Source organism: Fistularia commersonii, chromosome 20, assembly GCF_037954325.1.
Source record: "Fistularia commersonii isolate RoL2024-O1a breed Wild chromosome 20, RoL_Fcom_v1.0, whole genome shotgun sequence".
Taxonomy (NCBI): domain Eukaryota; kingdom Metazoa; phylum Chordata; class Actinopteri; order Syngnathiformes; family Fistulariidae; genus Fistularia; species Fistularia commersonii.
In genome coordinates, this window is record NC_141303.1 from 2,637,655 (window position 1) to 2,659,122 (window position 21,468).

At 46.7% G+C, this 21,468-nt stretch overlaps 1 protein-coding gene across 2 annotated transcripts; it reads right to left on the bottom strand.

Annotated features, from left to right (window-relative positions):
- Positions 1 to 638: 638 nt before the first annotated feature.
- Positions 639 to 21,256, bottom strand: mgab (MAX dimerization protein MGA b). Of its 2 annotated transcripts, XR_015107665.1 has the most exons (23): positions 20,484 to 21,256; positions 16,239 to 17,437; positions 15,433 to 15,916; positions 14,297 to 14,390; positions 14,028 to 14,189; positions 13,802 to 13,930; positions 13,045 to 13,158; positions 12,527 to 12,920; positions 11,695 to 11,902; positions 11,238 to 11,475; positions 10,440 to 10,603; positions 9,519 to 9,726; positions 8,213 to 8,430; positions 7,886 to 8,107; positions 7,219 to 7,423; positions 5,808 to 6,439; positions 5,589 to 5,683; positions 5,422 to 5,461; positions 5,131 to 5,280; positions 4,838 to 4,949; positions 3,007 to 3,960; positions 1,924 to 2,905; positions 639 to 698 (listed from the first exon to the last, which is right to left on the bottom strand). XR_015107665.1 is itself a non-coding variant. In XM_086166704.1 (22 exons), exons 2-22 carry the CDS (start codon positions 17,399 to 17,401, stop codon positions 2,100 to 2,102), a joined length of 6,792 nt encoding a protein of 2,263 aa, XP_086022830.1. In that variant the 5' UTR covers positions 17,402 to 17,437; positions 20,484 to 21,256; the 3' UTR covers positions 887 to 2,099. The 2 variants fall into 2 exon arrangements, 1 of the variants encoding a protein (XP_086022830.1); XM_086166704.1 differs by lacking the exon at positions 639 to 698 and having other exon boundaries at positions 887 to 2,905.
- Between the last annotated feature and the right edge of the window lie 212 nt (positions 21,257 to 21,468).

Consider the following 21,468-nt stretch of genomic DNA (forward strand, 5'->3'; position numbering starts at 1 on the left):
GGCCCGTCTGTCAAATTTAAAAAGTCAAAAGTTTGCCCACCTCTGCACTAAAAGGTTGTGTGTTTGCTTTCAATAAAAGTTGGGCTTTACGATCAACATTTCAGACTGTTATTTAAGTGTTACTACCCCCCTTTTCTGACAATTTCTGCAAATACAAACAGCAGTACTTTGCATTTGCATGGAAAATAAATGCAAGGGTATCAAAGAGAAACACAGTAAATGTCTTTCGTCTCACACTTGTTATCCACTGTTCTTATACAGGTGTGAAAATCTTCCACTAAAAAATTCAAAAGGATCTAGATTCACCCCGTGGTGTAAACAATTGGGAACGTGCACGGTCACGCGCAGAGTTAGGGTGTAAAAACCGTCGAGCTCGGCGTGTGTGACAAGTTGATGTCGTTATCTTGGGGGAGAATACGCATTTAAGAGATTTTCTATCCATTTAAATATATGCTTTCAAACACTTGATAGCATTCCGCTATCAGGCACCCGCCCGTGGTGCAGGGCGCACGACGGGCCCTCGGGGAGCAACTCGGGGGTTTCGGGTCCCAAAGAGAAGCCGGAAATCGAACCGGCGACCTTCTGCCTGAGCCAGGGAGAAGTAAAAAATGTAACATTATAAGGATTCCTTACATTGTGCTTGTCGGGGCGTCATTTAGCAGAGCGGCGCGGGTGGGAATCCCTCCTTTTGCACACATCTGTGGAATAATTTAAAAGCACGTGTTGAAAGAGTCGAACGGCGGCGGACCTCGATGCAGACAAAAACCACTCCAACCAAGGGTCCGAGCTCAATGAGGACTCGTTTATCGTACGGCCGCGGCGTAAAATTGAAAATCCGATCTGGGAAACGTGGATTATACCAAAAGACTCTGGATGGAAACTGGCATTATAAAGGCATGTTGATTTTATTCATTTTCAAGGCCGCGCGAAGGTTTCCCACAACCTGACGCTGAAAACACACTTAAATTCCACAAACAATTACAGAGGGTCTTTTCAGATACAGTAGTTCTTACTGTCGATGGGTTGGGACGTCTTTTAAAATCGTTTAAGTTGCCTCAAAATAACGGGGTTCCTACCAAACACCAAAGTCTCCCCAATTTGTATTCAGAGTTGGAGAAGACTTGGCCGGCCTAAATAGGCATCCAGGTAGCAGAATATCGGGTAAGAATATGAAAGCACTTCTGGTTTATATTTTATTAAATAGCATCAGGTTCCAGAATAAACAATTTCATCTCACATCGTAATGTTGACTTTTTCAGAGTGGGTTTCTTTTGAAGAAAAACGAACAAACAAAAACAAAAAAAAAAAAAAACAGGATATAAAAAATGTAATTTCCTGATCAAGGCCAAAAAAAATGGCCTTTCTTCGTGTGATGTGAATTGATCCGTCGAATTTCCTACCTACGCATAAAAAATGAGGAGCAGCATCGAGTATTTCACCGTGTCTCCGGTCACTTTTTTTTTTTCCCCCTCTCGCATTCAGGCACGTTTGGTGACTCGGAATAAAACCACGTGAAACTGCCGCTCCGTCCGAAAAAGCGTCTCCAGGGCGATCTGAGCGGTGGACGACTGCTGCGGTTGAGTTCTGGTCTACGGCAGAGCTAGAGAGGGATGATAAAACTTCGATTTGTGTCTCAATTCCATTATTCATCATAGAAATAACAGCTTTTGTTTTGTAACTGTTGACATTAAATTGTTTTTAAAAATGAATGACGAGGTTTTCTCCCTGAACTCACGGGATGCGGCATCGACTTCCCTTTCCAGTCTCCTCCAGAGTCAAAAGAACAAAACAAACACACCCCATCAGCTCACAAACCAGGACAGCAATCCTCCAGAGGACACCTGCGCTGTTTGGCATATCGTTAAACCGTTAAGCCGCGCGCAGACGCTTGGCGCCGCAGACGAGCCGTGCCGTCCGGCTCACCTGGTCGATGACTTTTATCGCGAATGAACGGCTGTCGGCGGCGCGTCTTTACTCGCCGCTCCTTCGGTCCACCTGGGCTTAAGACTACGTGGTGGACTCTCCCGCCGGCGCTTCGCCTGCAAAGGTGGGTCTCGGCGCGAGACTGTCCAGAGGTACGACGCGTGAAGCCGGTCCGGTCAGTCCAGTTCAGGCTCCAGTTCCTTCTCTAAGTCTATCCAGGACCGTTTCTTGGCACTGGGGAAGTCCTTCCCTAGAGCGCCTCGAGTTAACGGCCGCGAAGAACCGGCGCTCGTCGCGGGGCTTTTCTTCGACTCGATCTCGGGGGAGCAGAAGTCGGCGGTGTCGTCCGAATAAAGAGCTTTACCCTTCTTAGCCGCCGCGGCCCGGCGGCTGCTCAGAGGCCTCCCTCTGCTACGTTTCGAGGGCACGGGGGTGTCACCGCCGCTTCTCGTGTTGTGCGCAACTTGTTTCTCGACCCCTTCCGAAGTCCTCCTTTCACCCGCGGCGCCGCCGCGGCCGGTCCGAGCTGCGGGCGGCGTCACGGCGCTGTTGTCCTCTGTCAATTTCCCGTTACCGTCCTGGGCGACGGGGCTGGGCGGGTGCTTCCGAGGCCTTCCTCTGCCACGGCAGGCCCTGGGAGGGGAGCTAGAAGGCTGCGGCGCGGGTTGAAAACACAACTTAGCAAAAAGGTTTCGGTTTGGATCGGCAGCGGGGTCGCCTTCCGCGCTTTTAGGACTCCGCGTGGGAACCGGCTTTTCGGGGGAGGGAAGGGGGGGACTCGCGCCCGGATGCTTTGCTTCACATTTGGAGGACTGCTCCCCCGGAGGGCGGCTGCTCTTTGACTCGACAGGGCCTTCAGAGGAATCTCCCTCCTGGGCCTTGGACGACCCCCCCTGGGAGGACCGCGCGCCAGGTTGGACCTTCTGCGATTCTTTGTCCTGCTTGGCATTCATGACCATTAGCGTGTATACGCCGTTACCGGCTGTGAAAAGACAAAAACATAAAAGTTACAACTGACCGCGACGCGATCTTTCAGTGAGTGCAAGAGCGGAAGATTTGAGCGGTCGCCAGACAACAACTTACACGGCTTCAGAGACGAGGGAAGGATGAGCCGGCCGGTCTTGGAGCGGATCAAGGGGAAGGAAATGGGCAGCGGGAGCTGAGCGGGGGACGTCGGGCTCTTTGGTGCCGAGGATGCCGTCGACAGCTTGTCCTGGTCTGCCGGTGCTTGGGGCGCATCGGGGGGCGTCTGGGAATCGGGGGGCGTCTGGGAATCGGGCGCGTTGACCTCAGAGGGCTCCTCCGGCTGGCTCTCGGCAACTGACTGACTCCGACCGAGATTAGCCGAGGCGGGTGATTCGTCCGGTTGTTGATCCACCTGCACGGGAGGTACCGTGACGTCCGCCCGGGCCGAAGGTGACCCGGGCTGAGCTGGACTTGGAGTGCGGAGGACGGGGTCAGCGGCGGACTGGGCCGGGGGGGCGTCAGCAGTGGCTTCAAGAAGCACGGGGTTGGCTGACGGGCACGGGGGTTTATTTAAAGTCGCCTCACTGATGTTGGAGTCGTCCGCATCGGGTTGAGGAACATCAGTCGCCTTGGCCGGTTGTCTGTCCACCTTAGGCTGAAGCAGGAGGGTAAAGCCGGTCAACTGGCCCGGAGATTTGTCGACGTTTGACTGAGCTCCGAGGGTATTGATGAGGAACTGGGTTTGAGGTCTTTCAACAGTGCTTGGAGGCAAGAGGGCGTTGGTGCTGTGCTGGGGAGGAACCCTCGACGGGTTGGGCTGAAGAAGGGTTATGGGTTTCAAGTTCTTCGAAGCTTGCACGTGTAAAACGCGTTTGAACGACCCAGAGCTGATCTCCATGCGTACCAGGGAGGAGGACTCGGGGTCGGAATTGTTAGTCGCAGCCTGCAGAATGGTCCCTTTGGACTGGAGGAGATGGGTAAAGAGGGGACTTAAGCTCTGAGTCACTTCTTTAACCTTTTGCGGCCCGCAAGTCTTCACCAGCTTTTCTTTAATCCGCTCCTCTGACTTCCCTAAAATAAAATTGAAAAAAATGGGGCATTTCAACAGTAAGAAAGAGCAGGTTTGGGTTTACCATCATGTGTGTTAGCTCAGAACCGCCACACACCTTTTCACGTTATACTTCTACGACACGTGGTGCGGCGTGTAGGTGCATGAACGCCAACCAGGTCCATTACAGACATCGTAAAAGAATCCTGCCGGTTTCTTTTCTATCGGCATGATTTGACGTTGCTCACGCGTGGGCGGCCTCTCAGTCGCGCGGCGGAGGAGAGCAACCGAAGCCGCTGCCTCCAGCCCTTTCCAGAAGTCTGTAATGAGTAAGCTTTGAAAGCTTCGCGGCTGACGAACCGGACGGTTTTGTCCAGTCGAAACATCGGGAAAGGACCCCGTCGAAAAACGCATGCGCCGGGGAAAAAGCTGTCAGGGCCGCTCTTTGTCATCGTTACGTGATACGCTATCCATTTCTGGAATATATCTAATGGCAGAGCGGTATCCAAGCTCGCTCCTGGTCAGCCCCGGCCCTCGTTACATGTAAAACTGACGCTGATTGGCCAACAAATGGACAACGCTTGCGTCTCGAAAACTCCCGCTGTCCTCACAAATCTATTTTGTCATTGCTTTGGTAACAAGTTCAGCAGAGGAGATGCTTCAAATAATATTTTGCCTCAAAAGACATTAGTGTTGGATTATTTAACGAACACCTGCGAGCCAGTGAGGAGAGCACTCATCTGCACGGTGATATTTGGATTTTAGTAAATACTCCTCAATGTGAAAAGGGGATTTAATAGACGGTCCTTCTTTCAGTATTAAGATACCAGTCAATTTTTTTTCCTCTCCGTTGGACAGAACATGGCACAATGCAGTAACGTCTTTCCAAATCATACCTACCAGTCAAAAGAGACAAAGACTTCATGTAGACAGACTGCTTCTGAATCAGCGCCCTCTTCTCCTCCTCCAGGCGCTTAGAGGCTCCGTTCAGTCTCTGGACTTCCTGTATGGCCTACAAACGCAACATGATAGGTAAGACACAAAGCAGGCGAGGGCGCAAATACGAAAATAGGACTTTTCCCATGTGATCATTTATCAAAAACGTGCCTTTCTTTGCAACAATTAAGCATCTGAAGAATCAATGAATAACTGAGCTCTATTTATTATTTGGCAGTCGGCAATGTGTATCTGACCGTTCTGAGAAGATGCAGCCGTGAAGCCTTCAAGTCGCTCTTGAGCAGCTTCTGGAGTTTTTCGAAAAGGAGCCGCTGTTCACTGCGTCGTTGTCGCTCTACCATTGTGTGGTGGTGGCTTTGCCTCTTTCTCTCCCGAGCCATTCGATCCTTGAGTGGACAGTTTGAGAGGAACGTGAGCGTTAAGAGATGCTATTCTCTGAGAAGTATGACGGCAGGAGACTCCAAAATGCTGTTATGTTCACACATTTTGTCCAAAACATTCACACTGTGCAGAGTTAAAGGACTCACATGGGCGGTGAGCTCAGATGTTGATCCGTGGCTGGATTTTCTGAAAAGGGGAACAAAAATGAGGAAAGCCGATCGCCACTCCGTACATGAAACGTCCCCGACGGCAGCGGCTTGCGCAAATGTTCACGCGGACGATCCGATCAAGAGCAAAAAGAACAGTGTCTTACAGTGAGTGTGGGGGCGCCTTACTGGCTGCCTCCTTCAGCTCGGCGATGGCTTCTCCTTGTTTCACGTCTACAGTTTCAATATCCACCAAATCTTCCTGCAGGAAGTCATTCAGGAAGAGAGTAGCGTGAAAGGCTAGCCTTTAGGCTACGAAACCAATCCAATTTGTGTCGACGAGTACACGTGATCGGCTAAAATGCGGAGAACTCTTACGCACTTACATCATAGTCGGAGGAATCGGAGCTTTCGTCTTCTGAAACGATAACCAGGTCCGACTGGGCTTCCCTGGCTGACACTGGATTATCGACGACATCGCTCTCGCAGAGTGAGACGGTCTCTTTACACGTCAGCTGAGAGACGGCCTCCGATGAGCCGCTACTTGATGGATCCGTAGCTCCTGCGCTGACGCCCGAAGCCGGCGTGCTAGCAAGTGGTTCTGCAGCTAATTTGTGCGAAGTGAGCGTAGGACCCGGTCGCGGCGGGGCCTCGGCGGCGCCGGCGCGCTCCGCGGCTCGCGTTTTTGCCGGCGCTCCGTCAGTGCGAGGCTGAGGGAGCTGGATGAGGGTAAAGCCCCCTGGTAGGCTAACTCCGGGAAGCTTCTGACCTCCCTTGTTCTGGTTGGATGGAGGGCAGATCCTGAATGAGAACGTTCCTTTCTGTGACAAGAAGCTGGGGGTTTTCAGTGACGGGGACACAGTGAGAGAGACGGGCGAGGATGAAGAGCTTCGCTGGAGGATGTCTGAGTTGTGCTGGCTTTGTGGAAATGTCAGCAGGGGGTTGATGGCTGAGGAGCTTTGTGAGTGAGGCTCAGGGATGGAGGGTTTTTTCCTGGAGTCTGGCAGTGATAAATAGACTGAGGAGACAGAAGCAACATAGGGTCGAGAGCTGAGATGAAGACTTCATCATCCAACATAAGGAAACACATTCGCAGGAGTCACAACTTCTCTTCACTCTTTAATTTTTCTACAAATATTTAACGACAGTCGGCATCTTTTGTGTCAACACCCAAAACTGACATATTGAGAGAATAAGGGTTTTGGGGCGTGACAAGTAAATGTAAGCAAATATGTGAGTCCGTGGAAAGTGACAGAGTTTAAAGTTTGTATTTCGGTGATAGTTAGGGCTGGATGTGGAATACCAGTTCATCCATGGCACAGAATAGCTTCGATATCACCGACTATAAAAACAAATGGTGCGTTTTTCCAAACTGCCAAACACGAGGGCCAGAAGAAATAAAACTTCCCGACAGAAACACTGAGAGCGTTGGTCCGTTTCTGCAAAATTCATCAAAAGGTTGACACGGGGTGGTCAGAATGCAATAAATGCCCAAGGAACATAAGTTGGGCCTCGTTTGAGCGTGTACGAATCTTCCGAGATTACCCAGGACGCAGCCCGGCGGTTGAAAACCCCCGAGTGGCGCATGTGCATGCAACGGAGCGTTAGGAAAAATAAAATGATCCGCACGGAATCCTTGGATCCTCACGTTTTGTTGCGTTTGTTTGGAGAAAACGGAGCAGAGATTAAATCTGAAGGTTCTCACTTTGATTTTGACTTCAGATTTATCTATAGATCTATTCAACTGATGGGAGGCCCTTGTCTGATGTACTGATCCAGAGCGGAAAACTGACTCACCTGGTGGTTTCATCGCGTTTATGTCAGATGTCGCGACAGAAGTGTCGGGTTTGTGTGTGGTATCTGTTCTCTTAGAGATTTGATGGGAACTGTTACGAAAACCTGGCAGTCTGCCTGTGAGAAAAGCTGCAAGGCGGTTGGCCGGATGAAGGCAGCCCACGCCTCCCAGCAACAGTCTGGCCTGATTGTAGCACTTATCGTTTACCTGTTCAAGTGAGAAGAAACATATATTACAGGACTTTTATTTCGTCGAAGGCGGGACTGAAAGACCGGCAGATGGATATCTTTAATATTCAAGTAAATTCAAAAATAATTAATGTGGTGGGGGTAAAAATGTACATTTATAAAAATGTACATTTATGAGCAGCAGTTCAATGCCACTGTTTTCCACAATTAATTGCTAATTATCTGATATATATTTCTTATCCATTTCTCATTTTTGAACTTCTCGGTAATACCTGGATCTGTTTTAAAATGCGTCGGGGTAATTTTTCAGTTATTTGGGGTGAAATGCAATTCTATGTGCGGATGTGATTTAGCGCCAATGACGATAAGCAAACTGGTCAGGAGATTTTAGCTCATTACTTTTAGGTCAAGTCATATCTACGCAGACTGTTCCCGGCTTTCCAATGCTGTATATGTAGAAACTTTTTTCCCGGAGCCTGACCTTTATCAGTCCTGACGCCTGGCAGCCGACAGGTTTAGTCCTGGCAATCAATTTGCCAGCAGGTATTACTCCGCTATAAAAGGGTGTGACACCGAACTGGAACCTTGGCTCTTCATTATTCTCCTCCTCCATGTCCGCAGGAGGGTTGGGACTCTTTTCCCTCTCGCTTTCATCAGAGGAGTCCTCTTCATCGCTGGGTTTTTCCGATTTAGCGATGTGTACCTGGAAAGAAGTGTAGCAGAATAACGTCACAATATGTTACGTTTGTATATGTAGATGTTTACAATAATGGCGGCCACATTAAAACAGTCATCGAGATAGACTTACCCTGTAGGTGACAGTAGAGCCGCTGGGCTTCTGCATGAAGATCTTAGTGACCGGGCGAATGGAGTACGGTCCCACACGAAACCAACTGGACAATCTGTTTTGACTCATGCGGTAACATAAAGCTTTGAGGACCATTTTGCGATCCTTGTGCCACATGCACGCTGACTGGATCTCGATTCGCTTCTTGGCGTGCACTTTATTTATTGCAGCCGTCTTTCCTGTTGAGCACAGAAGGCACAGTTAGCCCAAAGTGGCAAATGTAATTGAGTGACCTTGTAAGTGTTGCGCTCTAATATATATATATACACACTCACACACACACACACACACACACACACACACACACACACACACACACACACACACACACACACACACACACACACACACACACACACACACACACACACACACACACACACACACACACACACACACACACACACACACACACACACACACACACACACACACACACACACACAAAAAGGTAACTGCATTTGATATAGGAGCTCAAAGATCCTCTAATGATGCAGGCTTTTGCCTTGCAACTGAATTATATTTGTGACACGTATTTGCTCTATGGATCCGTTAATGACTAACATATTTGGTGTTCAATTCAAAAGTCATTAGATTTTTTTGGGGTATCTATTCAAAACCATACATGAATCAAGCAATTTTTAGGTTAATGGGTTAATGCTTCAGGTTAATGCTGTGAGGTGGAGGCCCTAATCACCACGCTGCCATTGCTCTTAAAATATATTCCAAAACTGGAGATTTCAAATTTCACATAGATGTCTGGTCTACATTGGATCTCAGATTAATCTGGGGAAAAAGGTCTTGATTTTTGCTGAAATGTGTTACCCAGCTACTGTGAAATACTATGAAATGGCAATTAATCGCCATTAAAAAAATTTAAAAAAAAAAAGGAAATTTCTTAGATGGAACAAATATACTAGCGTATGTTGCAAAAACAAAAGGAAATTGATAGTGGGGCAAAAAGCTGACAACATACTGTCCAAGCCTTTTACATGACTACAGTCCATAAACAGATACATTGATAAAGGCTACTGGTCATTGGCCAAAATTAAATCCCATTGTACTTCTGAGGGAAAATTGTTCTGACATTAATAATGTCCAAAAACCTGCAGTTAGAACTAAGTGTACGTAGCAAAGCTGAAAATGTCTTTTGGCAGTATCCGCGTTCCACAACTGTCTTCCGAGGTTGTCCGGAGCAGCTAAACAGAACACCGCTCCATGTAACCGGCGGATATCGTGAGTACGAAATAGCTGCTCTTCTTCTCACCTGATTTCTCTTCATCCACGTCTCTGACGTCCGCTTTGGGCGGGTCGTCGGTGCTCTTCTTTGCGGTGGTGACGGGCTTCGACACTTCAGGGACCTTGGGCTCTAAAGTGATTTCTGGCGGTGGGGCGCTGTTGAACTCTCTAACTCGTGCACAGGTCATCAAGCTCTCCAGGTATCTGTACACCGGATCCTTGTCCTCTTCTCGAATCTGGAATAATAACACATATATATTATTTTGTTTTGTGTGTCTGCCATTCAAATCACTCATCTCTAAAACTGGAACAACGGTAAAACCACGATGAATACGAAGCTTTTTCCATTAATGCTTACGTCACATGCAGAAAGTAGGAAAAACAAAACCCAACTGAACCAAAGCAGAATAAATGTATCATGGATATGCCAGAGAAATAACCCCAGTCATAGGCGCCCTCAGCAGACCTTTGTCCTGTTGCTGTTCTGACGGTTAGGGCCTCTTTCAGAAAGACAAAGCCCCCCCATATCGAACTGAGGAGTCATTCAAACGCCAATAAAAAGGCTTTTCAGATCCAAGCTTGGTAGAACACTGATGAGAATTGGAGGTGTTTTTCTTTTGGGGTTTTCCAATAGTAAAATAACAAGATCTTTTAGAGATAATTTAAGATTTCAATTTTCTTCAATTTTTTTTCTTTAAATAGAGATCAATTCTATTCATACAGCATTTTTGTTACACTTAATGAATGAATCAACACTTTGAATATAAACACACACACACACACACACACACACAGATTGCCCAGCCCCATGTTCCTCCCCACACTAGGATTCCTCAGACTTGGAATCTAAGACACGTGGCAGCTGGTGGCTCAGTGGCACCTTTTTACATACAAACAAGCAGAAACGCTCAAAGCAAAAGCCAAAGGAGAGAATGTTCATGTCACTTACCACTGCATGTGTAGTGTTGCGTTTTAGGGCCTTCACGGAGGGGATACACTGAGTTTTGGGTGCAGAGAGCGGCTCAGTGTCCACATCTTTTTCATCCCGTATCCACAGTTTCTTGGAATGGGTGCTGAGGTGTGTCTGGGCTTCCTGGTCCAGATTGGTGAACGCTAGGAAGAAATGAAAACATGTCATTTAAACTAACACAGGGTTTGTGACCAGTCCGCAATCAATAAATAAAATAATTAGATGTATAAAATTAAATTAAACAAATTAAATAAAAAAAAATAAAAATGTAAAATAAAACAAATAAAATAAAAAAAAACACAAATCAAACTTTGCTTGTTATTTTTCTGTCTTGTAACAAGATTAGACCAAAACCACCTGGCCTATTTCATTGAATAGGTGGGTGATAGGGCATGCAATAATTAACACCAAACCGGGGTAGACCTGCAAATTAATTTCCCAGGGAATTTATGGCCCATGACGGAGGCCTGTGTCCTGAACACTTCATTTCTAGATAAAAATATAGTCCACATACAAAATGAAATTGTTGGACCAATTACCAACTGTATAGTAAATCAAACCTTACGTAGCAAGAATACAATACAGAACCACCGGAGTGTTGAGCTTTGTCTAAGTGTTTTCATATGCTAACTAGCGCATGGTATTACTGGATATCAGAAAAAAAGGGCTGAACTGAACCGACCAATTCAACATCAGAAATGTTGCCAGTGATTGCCTTTCAGAATAAATAGCAAACACATTTACTAGTGCGAGAGAAAAACGACAGAAAAATCTTACAGAAAAAGGACTTGACCGGTTGCTCGTTCTCCTGCAGGGTCAGCTGCTTGATGATCTTGCGCTTCAAGCAATTACAGCTAAACATGCACTCGGGCAGTCGGCAGTGGAGAAGTTGCCTCCTTGTGGTGTTGAGACTGGAGCACACGCAGCCCAGTCTGCAGAACTCCTGGCCACATTCAGGTCCTTGACTATTTGAGTTTGTGTACTGGGGTACTTTCAGAGTTTCAGTGTACAGCATCTGCTCACAAGCGAAGGACATAGCAGCATGTTAAAACCACATCCCATTTTTAAAATGCATTTACTTCTTCCTGCGAGCGTGGGTGTGCTGTCAATCATCTGTCTGGTATTAATTGATTAGTATTATGTTGCCACCGATGACGAAGCCAGACATCGGTCCAAACAAAAATCCTTATAAAGACACATTCAGAATACATTTGATCAATGTCATATCTCACACCTCCTTTGTCAGGATTACAGACAGAGCCGTGGACAGCCTCTCTGCTGTGAGCTGGGTTCTAGTCATGCCCTGGTTGAGGGCTAAAACTTCCATCTCTAGCAGTTTCAGCTGGAACTTTGAGAGCCCTGACGGCCTGTGTGCCGTGGCTTGGTTGTGCCCGGGAGCCACCGAAGCCCTCTGAGTGGCCTCTGGGTGGTATATCACTAATCTGGAGAGACAAGAAAAATATCCAAAAAAGTGCTTTTCTGTTCAGTCGAAACAAACACACAAAAAACAAGTTGCACTGGTTTATTTTAAAAGCAACGCGAAAATGTTAAAGCTGAAGGTTTGGTTTGGTATCCAGGTGACGGCAAAACGATCTACAGCCACAGGGTGACAAATTAGCTGTCGAGGTCTGATGGACGGGACATTTGAATAATGAAGAACATGCTTTAATAGTAGGATAAACTCCATAAAATGAATTAGGAAAGATGCTACATTATGAAGGTTTTTCATTTTCAACTGCCATGACAAGGAGACGGAGAAGCACCTGGCTGATAAACTGCTGCTTCGGCCCTTGAATTTATGAGACAACGCTTAAAACACAACGGTCATGCTCGTGTTAATCGAATTGCACTGGATTGATTTACCAGAGTACGGAATAAATTAGCAAATTTAATCAGAGCCAACATCCCTTGTCATATTAATAATTAATTTAACTTTTTTTTTTATTTATTTTTTTTTTTTTATTTAAAATGACCAGGGAACATCACCCGCCAGCAATTTCAAAAAAAAAAGTGAAACGAAAAATGTAAGGTCCTTGGCATTAATTTAACTGTTAAAAGTTGCTTACCTCTCTAAAGAAGAGCAGTTACTACTGGAAGCGGACGCAGCAGCATTTTCGCCAGTTCCTGGCGTTTGTGGCGGAGAGGGGGACGGGCTCCTGGACTCCTGGACGGGCTGAACAGGTGTCATGGGCTTGACCAAAGCGGAATATAGGAGGGGTTTGTGGGAAAGCGGACAAGGCCTGTTGCTCCTCGCCGGGAGTTTGGACGCCGCGAGCCGATGCTTCAGCGCGCTGTCCAGGGTTTTGACGTAGCTGGAGCTTTTCGCGGGCAGCTGATACGCGACGGAGCTCTCGGGGTTTGTAGAGAAGGCAGCGGCACGCTCGGTGATTTGCTGAGCTTCGCTCTCCAAGTATTCATCCAGCATGTTGCTGCAGAAGGCAGATAAGTTCTTTTGTGTTCCTTTTAAGGGGGGGAACAAAAAATAATATTCAATCAAACTTCCAGTTCAGTTGGATAACTTGATAATTAGAATTATCACCCGTTGATAAACAGATACAGCAACTGAGGGGTTGTGAGGTCTCACCATCACACTTAGGTGGAGAGGTTACTTTGCTCCCGACAAACTTGTTTTTCCATCCCTTTATTTTTGTGACGTCGCTGGTCTTTCCAGTCCGGGAGATAAAAGACAACTGCTCATCTGGAAAGGAGAAAAATGCATCAGCTTTCAGTTTTTACAGTTACAATAATGACTATCAATTTCTTTCTGCAGTGCTTTCCATCAAAGTGCTGTAGGACATGATGAAATAAAAAAATAAAATAAAAGTCATTGTCAATACCACCTATCATGTTGTATGACCCGTGTTTACCATGTTTTGTCGAAACGATAATAACAACACATCCATTTCACAGAGCTGAGCAGCATCACTGGGCTTTTCTTCGCTATGAGCAATGCTGCTCTTTACACACTGACATTGGTTAAGTACTGGTTGGGGCTGCTTTTGAAAATAAGCAGCATTTATGAAAATGATACTAACTTCACAATTATCTACTCTGTGGAAAATAGTGAGGAAATACAAAAGATCTGAAAATATCAATCCATATTAGCACAAAAGGAGAGGGAAACGGGAGCATTGTGAAAAATCATCCTAATTCTCTCCCTGTTACGGAGGTCAACTCGAGTTTATTCCAAGGACACAAACGGTTCATTTAAGACAGCTATTCAAAATCACACTGATTACATGAACAAGCATGATTCCACAGAAGATCTTTTGAGGAACTCCAGAAAATCATGTTCTGACTCTTGTCATCGGTGTGATATGTTCTGTCAAAGGCTAACTCACTTCCACCATCACTGGAAGGTGGATCCTCGCTTTGTTCTGGTAGTTTTGGGGGCGGAAGCGGCAGATGGATCCCCAGATAAAGCAAGTCGATGGACATGGCAGGGTCTAAGGAGCTCAGCTTCAAACCCACTAAGATCGTGACACAAACAAAGAGAGAAAAATCAATATCGTTTCAGTTCCCCACTAAACGCGTCACTTATTTGGCCGCTTCAGATTTTCAACTCACCCTCCTGCAGAACAGGGTGGATAACCTGCTTGTGTTTGAACACTTTCAGGTCTTTTAGCAAGATGGCCTCCAAGTGGATTAGCTTCTCCTCATCGGCGACTGGAGTCTGCTTCTCTGACATACCGGTGGCTTCCAGAGATTGTGTAGACACTGCATTCATGACTTATGCAACCAGGGGAGAGAGGGGACCAACCGTTCAAATCAGTTCTTCGTTGCAGTCAAAAATGATGATGCATTAATCGCACGGAACTCAAAAATGGTCGCTTTACCTTTTTCTTCTACAGGTGTCAGCGCTGGCGGGGATATCTGTGATTCTGCAGGTTTATTTGCAAGTTGGTCCTTGACATGAATCTCAAGGGCTTCCTTCAACACAAAATACAAAGTAGAAATTATGTATTTTGAACATTGTAAACTGCACCAAAACAGTACATATGACACCGCACATAGAATGTGCATTCAACCCAGCATTGTTTCCCTGAGGCTTACGCCTCTTACAAATTATTTGCGATGAACAAGCCAGGTATTTGGTGCTATGCTAACAATAACAGCAGCATGATGAGGTTGAAATATTCCAGCTTAAGGTAAAAAAAGCACTAGGACATGAAGCGTAAAGACTGACTATTACGTCACTCAACAAAAAGACAATCCCTTCTATCAGATTCTTCATGTAAACAGGAAGAAGATGGAGCCTGGTAGCTTCCATTTTCTGTACGAGCAGGATTAACCAATTACGTTCCAGTGGACGACTCGTTACGTACAAGTAAAACTTAAATGCAAGTGAGAGGGGAATTCGCCGAGTTGCTGAGGAGATTTTCGACAATCTCCCGTCCCACCTCTTATCGCCAACTCTACTTTCTCAACTCTCAAATTGAAAGTTGAACACTGATGAAGAAGGAAGTGGAGCCACAGAAAATTTATCAGTTGCCTGCACAGGATGGCAAGTGATACAGCGTTTCTTCTGAGAGAATAATTACTGTTGTCGTGACAGCTGATGAGTTCCACTAAAACTAATCAACACAAACTGCCGGGGTGTCTGTCCAAATATGAGCAAAAACACAGCTCGCTCATGTTGCATACCTTGAGCCAAATAAAAACATCCACACAGAAAAAAATTGCAGCTGCACCTCTACACAATAAAACACAACCTTCTCGAATATGCTCTGATGTGCGCTCAAAGGCGCAAATAAACAAAACGCCAAATCTGCGCTACCGCACATTAGCGGCCAACATAAGCATGCCATTCCCCCTGTGTGATGGCTTTCGGTCTAGTGGACGTGACATCAATGTGATCAATGTTTGCGTTATCCTGCGGAACGTATTAAGCCAGAGTGCTGCGCCAAAGACACATTTCTCTGGTATAAAAGGGCATGTATTGAATAATCATCGCAGAAATTAGGAGTCCTACCTTCGTGGTGAACGACACAAACAGCAGACCTTCAACGTGGTCCAGCTCCGGCTGCACAGCGGCCGTCACGGCCGGCCGGCCGGTGGTGGTCGACAGTCTACGAGCCACGGCGGGGGAGGTAGCCACAGGTTTCCACTTCTTTCCCTGGGGGTTCCCCCAGCGTCTATTGATCCTCTTCTTTTTCTTGCGGTGGCCGGGTGATGAGTTGTGCTTAGAGGCCGAGGACCTGGGAGTCACACACCTTGCTTCAGAGGGTTCAGAGATGCATTGCTTCTTATTAGGGCTGATAGCGCTTTCACGGCTGTCTTCCTTGGGTTCCTCGAGGGGCCGCTTTTGGACAAGTACAAGCTCACCCAGAGCGTGGCCTCGTGCATACCGGGCAAACGTAACATCCTTGCTCGTGGGGCTGAACATGATGGGCTTCAGGACCAGTCTCGTCCATTGGTCATCGGCGGGGGGAGCGGACGCGTTCTGTGGGCTTGAACTGTAAAATGGCAAAGATTGGTTTAATGTTTGAAAAAAAATGTGCATTTTAAAATCCTGGTCCATGATGACTTCATTATGGGGACATATTGGTATTTTTAATGACACAAAGTTCCGAGCGCATGGCACTCTTTAATACATATTACACATCTAGCAAAAACTGGAGTCTTGTCATTGACAAATACTTGTGCTTTCATCAGTTCATAGTATTGTTAGTAAAAAGAGAAAGAAACCCGAGGCCAAATAGCACGGGAATAAAAATACGCCACATATCAGTGTAACTACAGAATGTCATTGTGTATTGAAGGAAATACAAAACATACCAAATGTTCACGTCTTCTTTTCTGGTTCCATTCTGTTTGGAATCGTTCGACCCAGGAAGTGGAGTCACGGTCTTCAAACACTGCGTTTCCGTGTTGATTCGCTGAAGGCGGGAGTTGTTCCCGTCCTCCTTAAAGCCCCTCGCGAACGGATTGTGATTGATTTTCAGCTGGGTGATCCGAAAATTCTGATAAGTTGTCACAGCCATGAATTCGGTTTGTGGAAAGGTAAACGTCATGCTTTCTGGCCAAATAGTGTAAGGCCGACTGGGTGAGCACACGTCCTCATCCGGGACAGGAATTATATGAAGCCTGGGAATGTACCGATGCATCGACTGCAGGATTATAAAACCCTCCTGGTCCTGGGGGTAGTTGGTCAGTTTGAGTTTATAAAAGGACAACAGTCCATCCATCCATTCGGATCCTCGACAGGGCGACATGTGATGAGCAAATGCTCGGATCAGACCCTTGCCCTGGATTTCTCCCGGTGACGTGACCTCCCATTTCTGAGAGCTCCATCTGTATTTATACGGGTCAGACGGAACTATGGACAGAACCAGATTGTATTTCTGGTCAGGTTCTAGACCAGTCAAGCAATACCGACAGTATGGGAACATCCGGCGCCCCTGTTTGGTGAGAATCATCTCCGTTCCACAGCTGTTAAACTCCTTCCACACCCTGTCGTTCTCCAGAGTGACAGTGACACCTTTGAAGGTCAGCGCAGAGGGAAAGTCCTTCTTCGGGTCCGGATTTCCGAACGCGGAGGCGGCCTGCGCCACGGGCGTCGACAGGGATTCCGATATGCTGACGATGGCCATCCCTGTGCACGTTATGGAGTTCGAAGCCAACGTTTTCTGTGAGGTAGTTGTGCTGGTTTTGACGATCCTCTCGGGAGGAGTGCGAGGCGGCGTGACGGCTGGCTTGGCCGGACTCGCTTCGGCGGGTGAGGAGAGGGTCGTGCCGCAGTCGCTACTTGCCACAGAGATGGCCTTGTTCTCCATCGTCGCCTCACCACTGAAACTCGTTCCCACTGCGGGAGGAAAGGGAGGCACCGAGACGGGGATAATAGTGGGGACGGATGGGAGGACATCTGTCAATCTCCCCTCCGTGTCCTTTAATGCGTGTTGGTCCTTCGCGGACGTTATTTCAGACAGTGTGGCAGGCATCACGTACGGCCGCGCTCATCCGATGTCGTCTGACACCTGTCCGGAAAAATTAAATGAGATGGAGAATAAAGTTAGTATAGCACGGCTCTGGAGTTTTAAATGCTGTACTAGGATCATTGTCAGCGCATCGGCAGGAACTTTTTCGTCCAAGTTTGGATATGACCAAAGGGAGACAATGACAGTAATCCAAGAGTCAAAAAAACATCAATGAATGTTTCTTTCTTTCTTTTAGACAGTCGTCCAAGCTTCTGCAGGGCAGACACCACAAATCACCACGGAAATAGCACTTCATCTGCTGACAAACATGGTTGAACACCAATATGGAAGGGTCTCAGGCTGTGATATGTGTCACTGCACCAAGAGCTCGTGGGCTCCATTTCATGAAGAATAATCTGCATGATTCATAGATAAGCTCTGTGCATTTGTGTCCATCAGGGATTCCAATAAAATCATATCGCTGCGGGGAATTTTTTGACTGCACCCTCAGAAAAATAAATAAGCTACGAATGGAGAAGTCATACTTTATTTAGAAACCTTGGGCCATGTGTGATCTTTCCATGAACCGAGGGTGATTTGTTTTACCGGGATGAGAGCGTAAAACATTTATACAGTGTATCTGACATGAAACAACACATGGGCAATTGGGAGAATTTAGGGAAAATATTTTAAATGCGGTGCCTCTGTACTGGTACAACCAGTGATCGGATACTGACGGTTTATTTGTAAACAAATTTTTGGGGTCCCCTGCAAATCAGCGGACAAATATCAGACAAAGCTAAATGGGCGAGCGTCATCTTATTTACCAATGACAATCGACAGGACGGATTTCAAACATATAAGTTATGTGCCGCGTAGCCGCTTTGGATGATGGCGGGGAGCGAGCTGATTGCCAGCGCAAACTCTCCAGCTGCTATTTCAGTTTGGGGGACGGCAGAGGCTATAACATATAACTCACACCGCATGCCTCCTTCTGATGTATGAACAGTTAAGACACACTAACTTCAAGTTATTCTCCAATCACGCAGTAATTTCACATTGAGTAGTCCGTATTATACTTGGGATCGGAGCTACACAATGCTCCACAACTCTGACATTGCATGATGTTTTTTTTTTCTGTGAAATGCAGCGTGTATTGCCATTTTATAAACAGCAAGATATTTTATCAGACATCTAGAGTTTTGTTATCCGCATTATGTATGTCAATAAAATAGTCTCCATGTTCTTGTGCAGGTATTCTGTCACCAAACAAAGCAGATCTCCTCAGCTCACCCCAATGCCACACCCTCTGAAAATTAGTTTGGACTTCTCCTCCGGGTTCATTTCGTAACTGTGCCTTTAACAAACAGTCAAAACAGGTCGCTCACTTTCAGGGATGGGTGAAACGAGTGAGGCCACTAATTCAACGATCTGAAGGTCAGTCCTACACCTGAACAAGTTGAGAATGCATCCTATTTGGTAGACTCAAGAATCCTTACAATCGAACAAAAACATGTGACCTCCGTTAGACTGGTCTCGTAGGCTAATATTAACAGACGCCGTGGTCATTGAAAACATGGACCCTGTAAATTTCCCTTTCGAGTCAAGCTGCGAAAAAGCTCGACACTGCTCAATTTCGCAACTTGATCTCATCTCTAATATGATTCATTGTGCAGCCCTACCTGGCCCTTATTGAGTGGTATCGTGTTTGGGCTCCATGTGGCATGTAATGTGAACAGCTGTGGCTTGTAAAAATACAATCTAGAATGGAAAAACACCAGTTCTGGTATATAAACATATATCTACACACACACACGCACACAAAAACAAGTGCATCACAAGTCTAGATTACTATGTTTTGGAGAAAGATGTAAATACTACAAATGAAGTGCATGTCAAAATATCCCCACGGATGCTAAGTGGACAGCCTACTTACATCATATACCGCATGCTTAAAAGAGTCTGTTAACCTAAGAGAGCGCCCCTTGTGACATCACCGTTATTTTTCGCAGAAAAGGACAAACAAGTGGGAAAATAAACATCTTCAACAATCGAGAGCGTTTTCATGGTAAAAACGCAGGCTGGAAATGTACAAAAGAGGCCGCGATGAGACTCTGCGGACGTCGGAAGCGACAACTTAACCAAGGCCCTGGAAGAGAATGGACAATAACAGTGCCGATAAAAGGGCGACATTGCCAGCCCTCGCTACCTCAGCAGAGCGACAAACATCATCAAGGACAATTCCCACCCCGGCAACCACCTGTTTGAGCTGCTGCCCTACGGCCGGCGCTACAAAACACATAAACAGACTGACAGCTTTTTTCTCCCCAAAGCCATTGCCGCACTCAAAACAAACCACAAAGAAATCCGCACACAGCCCGACCACACCACACACCTCCAGACTCTTTTCCCCAACATCGATCAAGAGCGATAACCCGCAGCGTATTATGTTTTTTTATTTCTATCTACATGCCTAGTCGAGCATTTAGTCGACAAATGCGATTTACCTCCACTCTGAACGTTTACAAAAATATTACCACTTGCGCGTCTCACTTTATTGCACCGCTTTTATTTATTATTCATGATTATACTGTGTCACATATTGTTGCATTTCACTTCACCTTTTGTTGTTGTTTCCTAATGCAATGGCAATAAAAAGCTACTCTATTCTAAGAGGGGAATAAGGTGAACTGAACTTAGAAGGACCCACTTCAGACAATATGAGGACACAATCTATGCAAGCCAACCGCTGTAGCCCCCGAAAACACCAGTCATCACTGAAGACAGTGAGCCTAGTGACCATTCTGCCTTTGCAAATCCAGTCAAAAACACAAAAAAAACGATGTTTCCCACGTGGAATTAAAACGAGAACTAAATGCCAATTTCACATATGGACGTGTCTTTCGTGCATGGCGAATGTATCATTTCTCTGGCTGGCCTGGGAAGAAGTGGACTTTGTCCACGGGGCTCCGGTGTGACCGGCCAATGGGCTGCCTGGCGGCTGCCGGCCGGGGACATGGCTGCGGCGGCCGGATGGGCCTGGAGGAGGAGGAGGGAGGAGGAGGAGACGCTCTGGAGACGAGACAGTTGCTGAAGTCGCTCCTACCTGAGCGTCGCTAATTCAGTCGTGGTCGTCGTCGTCGTCGTCGTCGACGGGAAGCCCGGAAAGGTGTCCGGTAGTGTCCGCCCTCCCCTCACATGTAGATGCGGGGCTTTACGTGAAGGTGTTACCCGGGCGAACGGCTTCACAAGCGGCGTTGTGACCGCGGAGCAGCCCGTTCAAAAAAAAAAAAAAAAATTCAATAAAAAAAAAAAATAAAGAACTGCCCTCTCCAGCTTTCTCTCTCCGGTTCAACCACGAGGCGACGATACGAGCAAGTTATTTGACAACACCTCGGGAGAACCGGGCGGGGGGGAAGGAGGCCGCCAAGTTGGAAAAGTTGCCGGTTTCATTTAACGTCTCTCACCTCGCGGTGTCGGGCCGCGGCGCCTCCGGTGGCGACGGCGACATTCGAGGCGAAAAAATAAAAATAAAAAATAAAAGTCCCCAATTGTTGCGCGTCCGTTGGAAGCGAGGAAAAGGGAGAAGGAGGAGGAGGAAGAGGAGGGGGACCCACGACGGATCCCTCGAAGAGGAACACGAACTGGCAAATGGAGGCCGACGGCCACGCCAGTGTTCTCGCGTCGTCCGACCCCTTAGCGTGCACGCTCGGGGAGCCAAGGCGCATGCACAGATATCACCCTCTTCAATGGCGCGTGATTCCCGACGACAACGGGAGGAATATTATTATTATTTATTATTATCATTATTATCATTATCATGAACGTGTTTTGCCTTCTCTCGCTGTTTGAAAAAAAAAAAAAAAAAAAAAAACAATCCGCGTGCCGGCGTGAAAAGAGAAACTCTCGCTAAGTTTGTTTCGTGACAAAACTGAAAGCGAAGAATGATAAAAAATTAACTTTAACTGGTTTAGTTTTCCTCGTATATTCCCGTTACTTCTACCTTTTTGGTTACATTTCCACAGCGGAGGAGAAACACGCTGTGTGTTTTCTCTCCTCTTCCCCCCGTGTCTCCCTCGGACACACACACA